Genomic DNA, 14,989 nt, shown 5'->3' on the forward strand with positions numbered 1-14,989 from the left:
GTGAACTACCAGCGATTGTTACACATCTCGTGGCAGCTCGCCCATTGTAAGGATTTCAAATTCAGGCCGTCTGCTCCACTGGCAGCAACTCTAAGGTAAGTGCAGGGTGTGGGATGGAAGGGCAACGGGAAGGAGGCCAGTTGCAGACCAGCAACGGCCCCCAGGAACCGCATTCCAGCTCCGCAGGCACATTTTAAAAAAAATGTACATTTTTGGTGGATGCCGCTGAAAATTCCTGGAAGGCCCAGAGCCTGTTCCGCTCATCACCAACCAATTTACTGCAAGGGTCCTGAAACAGGCGTTATGTAAATGAGGGACCTAGGTAAGGGGCCCAATGCCTGTTTCAGACAGGCACCATGGGCCTTCAGCAGCCACCTAAAACAATATGGCAGTGCCCCTAACCTTGGTGCTGATAGGCACAAGAAGGACCAATTTAGGGGAGTAACTTCTTGCGACCAATTTTACACCCGTAAAATGGGTAAACCAGGTCCAATTTCTACCACACTTTCTCAAGAGACTTGATGCAAGTGCTGCTTTAGGACTTTTGTTCAATGATATAATGCACATTTAGTGCAAATATTTCTAGAATACACAAAGAAATACTACAGAGCATTTTATGTATTGTTTTTTTTAATCAGAAAACTACCTGTAAAAGAGGATGCTCTGGAAAAAATGTCAGTGACAAAACTCCAGAAATTTCAATATATAAAACAATTGAAGTACATAAACACAAAGTTCAGGTAACAAAGAAGATTCATACTTTAAAGACAATTATCAGTGAATCTGAACACATGAACTATCATACACGTCTCAAGGACAGCCTGTTTTCTTTCCTTTCTCCCATTACTTAGAATGATTTGTGTTTTAAAACACAGCAGTAATATTTTATGCACGCCTTCATTTCTAGAGAAGGATGTAAAGTTCTCTTCAAAAATAAAGAAAAAAAATGCCTCAACTGAAGGCAAGAAATAGCACCAAGAGCTTTATGGTGTTAACTTGCAGCAAAATTTATTATGGTAGCACCACAAACATTTCATGCATATTATTCACCAGAGGCAGGGGGAGCAAAAGTTATACAACCGCTTCTGCTGCACAGAGCACCGAAAACCCGGTATTTATAAAAGGAACTACTGTTTTTTTTTGTCCCATGAAATGTGCATAATGAAGTACAACTATAAAATCTTTTTTAAAAAAAATATTCACAGAACATTAAACATAGGACGAATAGAATGGTGTACGAAGCAAGAAAAAGGATTTGAGGGTTTGCCCGAAATCTCAAGTTTAAGGTGGGCGAAGGACATCCGGGGAGATGCGAACAACTCTCTCTCCCCCTTGCAACGCTTCATACACCCGTAAAAAGAAAAATATGGTTGGAAGAGACAAACAGCTATAGGAATGCTTAGCCTTCAAATACAATAACATACACAGGATGAAGCATGTGGCCTGAATTTGCCTTCCCAAACTGAAAACATATTCTACAGCACACTGCAAGAGGGGGGATATGCTTCATCTCTTCTGGATGATATAATAGCTTGTGCAAATTCACTGTAGTTTAGTGCTTCAACAGTAAAAACTAAATTAGCATTTTCTAGCATCAGTAATAAGACTATTAAGCAGGTTTACTATCATGCTCTCCCATCATGTAATTTTTTTTTTGGTAAAATTTGAACTTTTGGTTGTACAAGTCCAATACAAATACTGATGGCAGAAGAATTGGATGATGGCAAATCTTGTTCTCCCTGCTTATTTTTTTTTTAAAAAAGGACCAGCTGAGGCAAAATATATTCCTTGATGCAATATTGACAAAAAACTAGAAATAAAAAGTACATGAGCATTATACAAAAACTTGTGCACACACCAACAAAACATATGATTAAAGACTACTACAGCGGACAATGAAAAAAAATCATAGAAAGCTGCAAATTTGAGGTAATATTCCATGTAGTTAACTCAAGAAATGTGGCAGCAGGAATTACGTGCATTGACCATTTGGGTATTGGGTCAGATGTGGCAATAATGTATCGCCATAATCGCTCCCAACAAAAGGACACCCTAAACCGCTTTTCTGTGTTAAAAAATATCTTAAGTGCTTCCTCTCCTCAGCAAAGTGAATGAAGCTTTCACTCCCCTCCCTCCCCCATCTTGTGATAATCCTTCTCTTCCCTGGTTTCCCGGACAAGGTAGCGGTTCACTGCAACTACCATGTTACTCAAACAATCAAGCTATGAAAACCTGACCTTTTCAGGACATTTTAAACTAGAACAGAGGTGTTGCTTTACATCACTGTGAAGTTGAAATTTGTAATTGGTTATAACTACCAAGGAAAAGCTGAGGCCACTGCAGAGCTCACCAGAGCTACTCGGGAGGTGGGGGAACGAAATTGCTGTGTACCTCATCAACGGAAGAGGCTTAAGATGCAGAATGTGAATGAGAAAAAGCAGTTTGTGACCCAATCAAGATTCAGATTGGCCTAGAAGGCAGAAAAAGAAAAAGATTTTATACAGCACAATAATTTTTTAAAAATTGGCTGGCAACACAGAACTTTTCATGACATACATATACTTTCTATGCAATTTGCAATTGCAAGACACTGAGCCAAGTGCTTTCAGTTTGGGAAAACTTTACACTTTTTATGGAGGCAATTAGTAGCTGAATCATGTTTTCTTCTCACAAGATTATCAAAAACTTTTAGTACAGCTGGTTGTGTCTGAAAACATGCTGCAAATAATGAAACAATGCCAGTCATCAGGAAAAAATAATTAAAAGGTTCCTTAATAGTTCAGTTGTTAGAATGCCCCAGACCACTATAAGGCATTCAATTTTAAAGTAAAACTTGCATCTTTAAAAACCTTGATAGAAACACACTTGTCATTCATCTCTGTTCATGGGGCAGGTCATTCTGGAGTGCAATCTACAGCAAGTTCAAAAATTGCTACCCATACAGAGCTATAAAAAATGGACTAATATTGGCTCAATTACATATAGCACAATGTCCTCATTCATTCAAGTATTGATCACCTCTGTACTGAACTGATGTGGCAAAGCATGTTTAACCTAGTTCTGCTATCCTTGTTGTGTTGCTGTGACCGAGAATCTCTCCCATAGTCTTGGCCAGGGTTTTCTTCATCAGAGTTTCTTTTCCGTAGCCTGCTCCTCTCTTGTCTAATGTCAGTCTCAGTCTCGGAGTCGCTCAATTCAACATCAGGACAGTACCCATCGTTATCCTGGTACGCTGCCGTCGCTTGGTGCTCAGAAAGCTGCTTGCTCCACAGGCGATCTTTGGCCGATCCCCTTCGTAAAGGTTTTTCACAGTTTCGGAATTCTTCTGAAGTCCTCACTAAACTGTCCAACCTGTCTTTGCAAGGCTGACTAAATTCTCCCAATTTTGATTTTCTGAAAGTGCCCTGGTTGGCAAAATGATTTGCTAGAGTTGTTACTTTGTCATAGGAGGTTTGACTGGAACAGTCTCTCTGAATTACAATGCCTGACCTGCTGGTTAGGCCGTTTGATTTAAGTAACCCTGGATTATTGTTGTCTCGCGTCTTTCCGTTGGCATTAGCTGATTGTCCACGTAGTGATATATGAAATGCTGATGGCTTGCCAGATGCTTGCTCCACATGACATTCGGGGGACAGCAGCGAACTACCTGCCTGAACATCCTGCCTGTGGTGGCTGCCAGTCAGCAATAGTCCATTGCTTCTTTCTTCGTGTTTAAGCCAGTGATGAGACTGTAACTTCTTTTCACTAGTTCTCGAGCCTTGTGGTGTTGACAAATTGTTCTTACTGTACAAACCACCATCAATGTTGAGGGAAAGTGGGCCATTGGCAGTAGTGGTAGAATTACTGTTGCCATTTCTTGAAGGTTTTGTAGTTGTTTTTAGCTTTATTGTGATTCTTGGAGGGTCATGGAACATCAATCCTTCCCGTGGGAATGACAAAGGCAGCCCTTAAAATAAGAAAATAATGTTGAACCTCAAGGCTAGTTTCGGAAAGTAACACAGCAGCCGCACTCCCCCCCCCACCCAAACAAAAAAAGTAAAAGCAAAATATCTCTTGGTAATAAAAGGTCTACTCTGTATACTAGTGATCCATGGCTAGCAGAAATTTGTAAGTAGTGGAACACGAACCTGTCTCTAACCATTCCAAGACCAAAAGGCAAAAAATACAATACTTAAAAAAAAACTTCAAATAAAGAATGATGTTAAAAAATTACTGTTCTTTGTATATGTAAATACTGAATACAGGTTTCCAACCTGAAGTGGACCGTAGCATTATACCTGCAATCCCCACACTACTTTTGGTCGTATTGCTGTGGGGAAGCACTAAATGGGGATGGGGAGGAGAAAGAGTCATACCTGGTAAATTCTTGTTCAATTCCTAGTGGATCAAAATAACATTGAAGATCTGCAAGAAAGTCATTTGCTTGCTGGGCTACAGATGGTGTGGGAAAGGGGTTTGGGGGTGGGCGGGGGGGATAAAAGAGAGAAAAAAAAAGACTTGCACCCTCAAAAAAAAGGTAGCAACCTTTACATTGTTAGGGTACTGTTAACTGTGACGTCGTTGTCTAATTTATTTTAAAAATTTATGCTGACGTTATTCTGTCATTTCTGTGTGGATCAGGATCCAAGTCATTGGATAAAAGTTGCTTCATTCTCATTTGTGGTATTAACATCACCGAAGACAGCAATTCAAGAATCACTGGATTTACAATTCTGTGTGTACATTTTTTTTTGATTAGCCAGGTGTCTGACATGCAGGAATCCACCACCTGAGGTTTAACAAATGTAACTAAGAAGTCCATACACGTAGACTTTATATTACTCCAATGTGCAGTACACACTCTCTCGCTGTAGGGACACGCCCCACTTACCCAAGTTGAGAGGGCTTAGCCCTCAGCTTAGCAGAGCCAAGATTGGTGGTGTGGGTGTGGAGGCGTACTACTGGAGTTTAACCAGCTAAAACCACACAGCATCCTCGCATGGAACACTGGTAAACTTTCTGTCGTTTACGTAGCCAGGACTACCAAATGTACTAGGACGTTAATTTGCAGGGTTATCTGCCTAGTTCCCTGCGACAGGTTTATCCCTTGAAGTTCCATTAACAAGCCAAGCTGGGTTGCTGCAGACTTGCCCGGCTCAGGTATTTGATTGTCAAATCTGCCACAGTGGAGGGTGGGGGATGACTTGGTTCCGAACTTACATCACCACATGCATCATATCTAGGAACCAATCTGAATCTCAGAGACCTTGCATACCGCTCTCCACCCCAGGAAGATTGACCACTAAAGAACTGACTGTTAAACAGCAGGTTTGAGCCCCCACTAAGCAAGGCAGCAGATATTAAGCTCAAGAGTGGCATGGCAAGCAGCACAACTCACCATAAAATGTGCGAATCCATTGCTACTGTCCTCCTGGCCATCACATGGATACATATAAGAACTTAAGTAGGAGCAGGAGTAGGTCTTTTGGCCCCTCGAGCCTGCTCCACCATTCAATAAGATCACGGCTGATCTTCGACCTCAACTCCACTTTTCCACCCTATCCCCAAATCCATTGATTCCCCTTAGTGTCCGAATATCCATCGATCTCAGTCTTGAATATACCAACGACTGAGCATTCACAGGCCTCAGGGGTAGAGAATTTCAAAGATTCACAACCCTCAGTGAAAAAATTTCTCATCGATACTAAATGGCCCACCCCTTACCTTGGGACTATAACTTTTAGTTCTAGACTCTCCAGCCAGGGGAAACAGCCTCTCAGCATCTACCCTGTCAAGCCCTCTAAGAATTTTATACGTTTCAATGAGATCATCTATCATTCTTCTAAACTCCAGAGTATAGGCTCATCCTATTCAATATCTCCTCATAGGACAACCCTCTCATCCTAGGAATCAATCTAGTGAACCTTCCTTGTACCCCCTCTAAGGCAAGTATATACAGTACTACAGATGTGGGCTCACCAGAACCCCATATATTTGCAACAAGAACTCCTCCCCTTGCAATAAAGGCCAACATACCATTGGGCCTTCCTAATTGCTTGCTGTACCTGCATGTTAACTTTGTGATTCGTGTACAAGGACACCCAAATCCTTCTGACTACCAATATTTCTTAGTCTCTCACCTTTTAAAAAATATTCTGCTTTTCTATTCTTCCTACCAAAGTGGATAATTTCACATTTCCCCACATTATACTCCATCTGCCACCTTCTTACCCACTCACTTAACCTGTCTACATCCCTTTGCAGACTCTTTGCTAACTCCTCACAGCTTACTTTCCCACCTAGCTTTGTATCGTCAGCAAACTTGGATACATTACACTCGGTCTCCTTATCTGAGTCATTGATATATATTGTAAACAGCTGTGGCCCAAGCACTGATCCTCGCGGCGCCCCACAAGTTACAACCTGCCAAAATGACCCATTTATTCCTATTCTGTTTTCTGTTCGTTAACCAATCCTCAATCCATGCTAATATATTACCCCCAATCCCATGAGCCCTAATCTTGTGTAACAACCTCTTGTATGGCACCTTATCGAATGCCTTTTGAAAATCCAAATACACTACATCCACTGGTTCCCCCTTATCTATCCTGCTAGCTGCACCCTCAGAATATTCTAATAGATTTGTCAAACATGATTTCCCTTTCATAAAACAGTACTGACTCTGCCTAATCATATTATGATTTTCTAAGTGCCGTTACTACATCCTTAATAATAGTCTAGTATTTTCCCCACTACTGATGTCAGGCGAACTGGCCTGTAGTTCCCTGTTTTCTCTCTCCCTCCTTTCTTGAATAGCGGTGTTACATTTGCTACCTTCCAATCCATGGGGACCGTTCTAGAATCTAGGGAATTCTGGAAGGTCACAACCAATGCATCCACTATCTCTGCAGCCACCTCTTAAAATCCTAGGATGGAGGCCATCAGGTCCAGGGGATTTGTCAGCTTTTAGTCCCATTAATTTCTCCAGTACTTTTTCTTTACTAATCTTAATCTCTTTTAGGTTCCTCACTCTCATTAGACCCTTGGTTCCCCACTATTTCAAGTATGATTTTTGTGTCTTCTACTGTGAAGACAGATAGAAAATATTTATTGAACGTAGCTGCCATTTCGTTATTCCCCATTATAATTTCTCCTGTCTCTGCCTCTAAAGGACCCACGTTTATTTTTGCTACTCTTTTCCTTTTTACATACTTGTAGAAGCTCTTACAATCTGTTTTTTATATTTCTTGCTAGATTACTCTCATTCAATTTTCTCCCTCTTTATCAATTTCTTCGTCATCCGTTGCTGATTTCTAAGACCCTCCCAATCCTCAGGCTTACTACTCTTTTTGGCAACATTGTAAGCCTCTTCTTTTAATCTAATACTATCCTTAACTTCTCTAGTTAGCCACGGTTGGATCAGTTTTCCCATGGAGTTTTTATTCCTCAAGGGAATGTATATTCGTTGAGAATTATGAATTATTTCTTTAAATGTTCGCCATTACTTATCTACCATCATATCTTTTAATGTAATTTCCCAATCTTCCTTTGCCAACTATGTAATTGGCTTTGTTTAAATTCAAGACCATAGTTTCTACATCACTCTTAAACTCAATATGAAATGGGGTATGATGTACACAGCATCAGCAGCAGCTTCTCGCTTTTTTCTGCAATCCAATCATGGTAATCACCAAACCCTGGATTTATGTCTGTTCTCATAACTAGCCCCCAGCTAACATTTGCCAGCAGGTGTAGTCCCAAGTCTCAGTGTTGTCTCCTCAGCTACATGACGTACAACTGCCTTTAGCATGGTGGAAGGATCTATGTACGGCAACTTGCAACAACCCATCACCTGGATGTTTCAGGCATCCCACTCCAATGCTGCATCACCAACTGCTTAACCTAGGACCAGGCTATCAGGTTAATTTGCGGCAAAATGGGGAAACAATTGCAGGGAGGGAGGGCTCCAGTCTACGCTGACTAACCCTGGAGAGGGAATCAGCCTTGTGGCAGAAAATGTCTGTGTCAAAAACCCCCACATAAGGACTAAGCCAGGAGGAAATCCTGCCTAGAAATTCTGAACCATAGAAGGAGAACTACTTGGATACATCTTATATACCACAAGTTTAACCTGCATTGGACTCTACAGTCATTGCAGACAGACAAGAAAGACCAAGACAGACAAGAAAGACCAATGTGCCATTCTTGTATCTACCAGGACCCTCAGCTACTGGGATGAATCAACTGACAAATGTCCTTTGTATTTTCCAATCAATACCGTCAAAGTTTCCTCGAGTCATACACAGTGCTTGAGAGCACCCACCAGCATCTATCATTGGTTAGCCCATTGTGCAAGATGGCAGAGAGAACTTTGTCTTTCTCATACACTGTTTCAACAAAGCTACTAGAAATCAGAATCAGAACTTTGGTTGGGGGAGGGAAATAGGTACAGTAGTGGACAAAGACAAAATATTCATCATTAAGACACAGTTTCAGGATAGGTTCCCTCATAGTGGGTCAGAAGCAGAAAGACAGATTGCATAACCTGCACACAATGCAGGATTCAGCTCTGCCTTTATTAAAAGAAATGTAAGGAATCTTACAACACCAGGTTATAGTCCAACAAATTTATTTCAAAATCACAAGCTTTCGGAGATTATCCCCTTCGTCAGGTGAATTTCACCTGACGAAGGGGATAATCTCCGAAAGCTTGTGATTTTAAAATAAATTTGTTGGACTATAACCTGGTGTTGTAAGATTCCTTACATTTGTCCACCCCAGTCCATCACCGGCATCTCCACATCATGTTTATTAAAAGAAAGCACTTATACATTTTGTTAGAATCTAGCTTTTGGGAAAACAACTCGTGTATGCCAATCTTGCACATAAACTGCCTCCACTTAGGTCAGTTCTAGAATCTGAAGACACTTAGTAATGCACATACAAATAGCCAGTGTCAGATTGAGGACTGCACATGTGAAAAGTACTGATGTTGTGACATCATCCCACAAGTGTGCTGAACCTAACTCCGTGCTTTAATTGTCCAGGTTCAAGTGCTCCAGGAACTAGCGAAAAATCAGGAGACCCAGCAAAAACCAGGTCTCCACTGATGCCAGATTTACCGTACAATCATCTTTGATAGTGCCACTGACTCAGCAGGATGCACATATCAGGAGTCAACGGCACAATCATAATTTAAACCCTCAACATATTTCCTCTCATAGCTCTTTATAGAGAGAATGCTTAGTGTGAGGGTGTAACTTCCTACTCAACTGCCTTTCACCATTATTTTTCTTGTAGGGCTTAACACAAAGATTTAAATGTACAAGAGATGCTGTATTTATTAAGCCTGTGTAAGAGATACATGATTGGTGGTTTTGCCTACATTACAACACTAACTACACTTTTGGGATGTCTATAAAGATATAAATTTGAGGGAAAAGCTGTCAAAACAGTGTAAGAATTGATTTTTGGCACACGCGGGAGCAAGGGACAATAAGCTCACTGGCTATTACAGGAGAGACAACATAAGGAAATTTTGTAAAAACTGGAGAATTCTAATTCTGAGAAGAAAACTGAAGGAGAAGAAATGGAAAGTTAAACAAAGCCAAATATGGTGAAGATGGAAATGAAATTTATAGCTTGTGGAAGTTTGAGGATATCAACACCTACAACCAAATGAATAGGTGAGGAAGTCAGGAGAGACACAGAAAACAAACATGCTTCATCATAATTTAAAAAATGAAGGATAAGATGGTGTAGAAAAATATATTACGGTAATAATATGAGAGGGGGAGACAGAGAAGGAGAAAACGAGAGTGTGGGGGGGGGGAAGACAGAGGAGTGTTTCAAGTTTCACTGCCTTATAATCAATTTTGCAACGTTTGAAGGGTGTGCCTATAATCTGAAGTCTGAATGTCCAAAAACCTCCTTTAAAATGTTTTTGTGTTGAAACAAACAAAAAACATAAAAGTCCAGTGAGAGAAAATGCCACTTGGCCCATCAAACCCAATCTATGCAGTGACTTAATATAATATTTCTATCATGGACACATCCTTCCACCATTGCCTCTTTATTCCCTAGTTTAAGGAACTTCCTTCCCCATCTCCTCTAAAAAAAAATCTAGCTGTGCTATTAATATCTCTTACAATCCTCATGAACAGCTATTGATCAGGATTCCTTTCAAAGATATCAGCTACCTTTTCTGGGAGTGTGTTCCACACGTTCACTACTCTTAATATAAAAAGTTTAAGGACTGCTTAGTCGACAATCTTATCCTATGCAACAAAAACCGCAATGTAAGAGCAACCCGAGGGGGCCCCGGGAACCCATGAGAAGCACGGTTGTATATTTACCTGCAGCAATTTGCTGATTCATCAGTTGAATATGCAAGTTGAAAAGTTGTTCTTGCATTTTACTCTGAGACAACTTCAGTTTCTCTCTTCTGCTCACCATGTAGCAAAGATTCCTCACCTAAATAAAATGGACAGTAATTTCAGTGTTTAGTACTTCTTCCAAGTTACTTGTAAACCCTAAATTACTGCTTTATTATAGATATGCAACAAAAGTATAAAAATTCAGACCCTTTCTAAGTCTTGGCGTAGATGCATGAACATCTTCATTCTGGAATGGATGCGGTCCTCCTTCTGCTGACCCAAGCAATTTTCTTCGTCTTCCTTCGGAGGTAGCAGTGGTTTACTGAAATTGCTTTTCCGCTTCAGCTTCCAGTACTCAAAAATATATTCTACCACCTGCTCAGAGAGCTGTAGTTCACCAGCCACGTCGGCAACCTTTACCAAGGTGTAAAATTCTTCTTCCAGCTCCTGAAGCTTCTGTGCACGCAGCCCCTTCTTCTCAGTTTCAGTCTGTTTCTGCTTTTGCTCACTGATTTTTGCACTTTGCTCACAGTCACCTTCTTGGTTCTGCCTGTTTTTACTGTGTTTGAGACAGTAAGACTTGAACTTCACCTCATCTCCATCATCCAGGATAGTCTTCATCTCCAGATTGTGTTCAAAAGCACAAGTTACATGAAAGGCTGTGATGCAGCTCTTCACTGAGCACTGAGGATTAAAGTATGAAATTGTGAGAAAACACAAAAACAAATGAAATGAAAACAATACACTCAGAGGATGCATTGGTCAAAATATTGAAGTGAAGCAATTTTGTTTTAAATACAGACTCCAGATATATAATGTATTTATGTAAAAGAGGTTTAAGTAATGTGTGTATAATTATTTTCACATTTTCTTATAATTTAGTATTTTAGTCTTGTAGATAGGGTAGATAGAGAGAAACTATTTCCGCTGGTTGGGGAGACTAGGACTAGGGGACATAACCTAAAAATTAGAGCCAGGACTTTCAGGAGCGAAGTTAGGAAACACGCAAAGGGTGGTAGAAGTTTAGAACACTCTTCCGCTAATGCCTGTTTTTACTGTGTTCAGTTGTTAATTTTAACTCTGAGATTGATAGATTTTTCTTAACCAAAGATATTAAGGGATCTGGGGCTACGGCAGGTACATTGAGTTAGGTCACGGGTCAGCCATGATCTCCTTGAATGGCGGAACAAGCTCGAGGGGCTAGATGGCCCACGCCTGTTCCTATGTTGCAGACTTCCGTCCAAGAATAACAATGTTCTTCAATTTAGTGTTACAACCACATCAAAATTATAGAAAATTTATGAAAATTTACTCGGGAAGAAAATACAGGTGTGTCTTGAAATTGGAAGGAACCTTTCAGTACAAAAGATTGAAATGACCTTTTTAGTGCAGCTAGCATTTAGGGGAGTCTGGTAGAATCCTGTTTAAGGCTTTATCATGAGTTTCCAAATCCCAGTGTGCATAAATGGGCAAAGTTGGGGCAAAATTGGACCACAAGAAACTGATTCAGATTGCAGAATCACTTCCACTGGAATTAGTTCTGCAGTCCCAATGTTTTATGAATGGGACAGGACCAGCTTGATGAGAGTGAAGAGTTCTGCCTACTCATTATCTCTATTCCAAGTATCCTGAGAAATCCAGATATAGCTTTGGTGGAAAATGATGTGCTTAGTTTTCCATTCTTTGTGCCTGATCAATATTTGACATCTACATTAGCTAGTAAAAAAAAAATTGATTATATAGATGGCTGCAATAAAATCAAACAATTTTTTTCAAATGATATGTAAACAGGAAATTAAACTACATTTGGAAATAGCAGTTGACTTAGGCCTTGGTTCCCTAAGGAGCACCCTTAAGCAGCCTCAGTGACTTCAATTGACCAGATTAGCATTTATTTGAAGATACCTACTTTAAATCTGTTTTCAACTAGAAACAGATTTGGCTTCATGATGTCACAGATAAGCTAATCAGCTTCCTGACATAAGTGTCTAGTTAAGTTCTTCAAATTCAGCCAGACAATTAATCAAAGCAGTTAGAATGACTGCAGCGGCAGCTGGATATATACATACAAACATGCGTACAAATGAAAAGAGCAGGAAAAGACCATTAGGCCCATTGCATTTAAATACAATGCAACAACGTCCACCATTTACCCATCCCTTAACCCCACAGTCTCCTGGGAGAGACATACCTGAATGCAGGCACCAGTCTTCAATTTGCAAAGGCTGCAGACTAATGACCATCGGCTGGGTGGAATGTGAGACACTTTCGTAATTGGTTCCATTCTTTCAGGGCAGGCAATACTGACCTATGGTCATAATAAAACAGATTATACATTTCCTCAATTTGAAAAAAGACCAACATCAAGTAGTTAATTCTGATTTGGGGATTCTGTTTTGAATCGAGTTATGTGCAGTTTTGGTATGTTAGCCTCTTTTAAGTGAAGCAGCTTGAACAAAAATTGGCAATGAGATTTTGTGCAACAGCAAATAGATTTTGTTGATTCAGAATTAAATAGGAAGTAACCTTTTTTTTTCAAAATGTCACTCACGGGATTATAATAGAGCCTAGAAGAAAACGTCCATTGCTGTGTTGTTGAATTGTGCCCTCTGCCAGGTATAGCAGTGACAGGGAAGTCAGTATCTGTCAGAGTGGAAGAGAGGACGTACAATGGGTGTGTTCTTTTTCTAATGTTCAATCAGTCTTCCTGACAAGACAACCAAGGTGAAGCAGCAACAGTGGCTTAGAGGCATCAGAATAAATTGTGCCATTGAGTAGAGTGGTGTGAAAGACCAACTCAGAATAAAAAAAAGAGAACACAGAAGAGCGTTAAGAGTATTTTGCTACCTTGTCTTGGACACTGGATAAACTCCAGTTAGAGGAAGAGTAGATTTTACCGTAAAACAAGTCATACTTTATTAATTTTTCAATCATCTGAGATTTATTTTACTCCTTGACAACATAAGCTTTGATAACCTATTCTGCAGTAGGATATAGTTGGAGTTACCTCAGTGGGAAAAGGCTGGTTTTACCCAATGGAAGTTGAAATTGTCACTTTAATGTTGCTGGTTAAAAACTACCTAACTAGAGTTATAATTCTTACAATAATACCCAAGCTTGTCTCAGGACAAGAATGGCCCAATCTGGTCCCAAAGCAGTTGGCACCTTGAATTTTTTTTTATTGAGAAGATTTATTTTCATGTCAAGACAATATTCGAATGGAGAAGGATTTTAAATAATGCATGTAGAGCTTTTAGCTTTATCTGAATTCAGATGCACAAATATACTGGGGGGAAAAATGGCATCAGTAAAGATATAGACAGAGACTTCTGCTAAAACAAATCCCTAAATTTACTTTTTACCTCGGGTATCCACAAGGCACAGCTGACATGTGCCCACTTGGTCCCAGCACGTGTGGCTTTCATTGCTCCGCCTTGCTTTGGACACAGAAGACACTGTGGATAAATTCCAAGTACACAAGTGCGACACAACCAGCTACCTTCAGGCACTTTCAGAATCCCATAGCATGCCTGAATGCAAAAGGAAATTAGCAGAAAATATATTGGTAAACAAAAATCAACTAACAAGTACCTAGTAATGGGCCAGAATTTGCTGTCAAAATAACGGCGAGGCTAATGGCGCTCGTCGTTATTTAAGCACAAACGCTACAGCAACTTCAGGCTAGGAGCAGATGCGTGGTTAAACGCAGAAATCCAAAAGTTGCTGTAGGAGATGCGCCGCTCTGCTCCACCGTTAGCTTTGCGAAAACAGCATATCACTGTCTACTTCACCATTGAAATGCATCGAATGGCATGAAGTTGCCGTATTTGCTAACTAAACTCGCCACAGAAAATTAAGTCTCGTCTATTTCAGTCTAAGTACCCTTTTAATGACGTGATAAATGTTAATTACTGACAGTCAACCTCTCTGACACTGAAAATTAACTATTACAATTGCAGAGTCTCATTCCTTCAGGTTTTAATTTTTCTCTAAAGGTTTTAAAAATGTCAAATGTCAAATTTTAAATTTGTTTTTACTTTTCATTTGTTGCTTTTTTCTCTCTCTCAATCCAATCTTTCTTTCCCTCTATTTCTCTTTCTGTAGCTGATTTGACACTGAATTCACCCACTCTAATTTACACTTCCTTCTCAGTCCTTGCGCTGTTTATTTCACAGCCCTTCAATCTGATTGGTTAAGGAGATACCCCATTGCTTGCCCTGTTCACTCAGGTCCCAGATGCCCAATTTCCCTCACTGCACCATCAGTTCACACTTTCAGCAACTTGCCATACAAAAAATTTTAAAAACTTGCCCTTGCACATTTAGGTTAACGAACGGCAGACGCCGTTGGATACCCTATCACAGCAAATTATGGCTCAATGTGTATATTTAAGACTTTCATGAATTGGATGCTACACCAATAGTTAATGTAAAGTTATTAAAATCATTTATATTTATTACACAACATATAGCACACCAGAATCATTCCTCACTCTTCAAAGAAAAATGGAAGGGTATCGCTCACCCGTTGGTCAACACACCAGAAGGTGAATTTGAATGTAGCAAGGCATCCTATACACTGCTTCCTTTCATGAGGCCAAAATGACCAAATGCACCAAATAGGTGAAATCCAAG

General features: G+C 40.1%; 1 protein-coding gene across 1 annotated transcript in view; it reads right to left on the bottom strand.

Annotated features, from left to right (window-relative positions):
* Window positions 1–621: 621 nt before the first annotated feature.
* jade3 (jade family PHD finger 3) overlaps window positions 622–14,989 on the bottom strand; it is a 68,002-nt gene continuing 53,634 nt past the window's right edge. The window contains exons 8-12 of the mRNA XM_067985761.1: window positions 13,718–13,885; window positions 12,547–12,663; window positions 10,563–11,039; window positions 10,335–10,452; window positions 622–3,946 (exon numbers count right to left, since the gene is read on the bottom strand). Of these exons, the coding sequence (XP_067841862.1) occupies window positions 3,015–3,946; window positions 10,335–10,452; window positions 10,563–11,039; window positions 12,547–12,663; window positions 13,718–13,885 (1,812 nt within the window). The 3' untranslated portion in view covers window positions 622–3,014. The remainder of the gene's footprint in view (window positions 3,947–10,334; window positions 10,453–10,562; window positions 11,040–12,546; window positions 12,664–13,717; window positions 13,886–14,989) is intronic.

The sequence above is a fragment of the Heptranchias perlo genome, chromosome 6 (genome assembly GCF_035084215.1).
Source record: "Heptranchias perlo isolate sHepPer1 chromosome 6, sHepPer1.hap1, whole genome shotgun sequence".
Lineage (NCBI taxonomy): Eukaryota > Metazoa > Chordata > Chondrichthyes > Hexanchiformes > Hexanchidae > Heptranchias > Heptranchias perlo.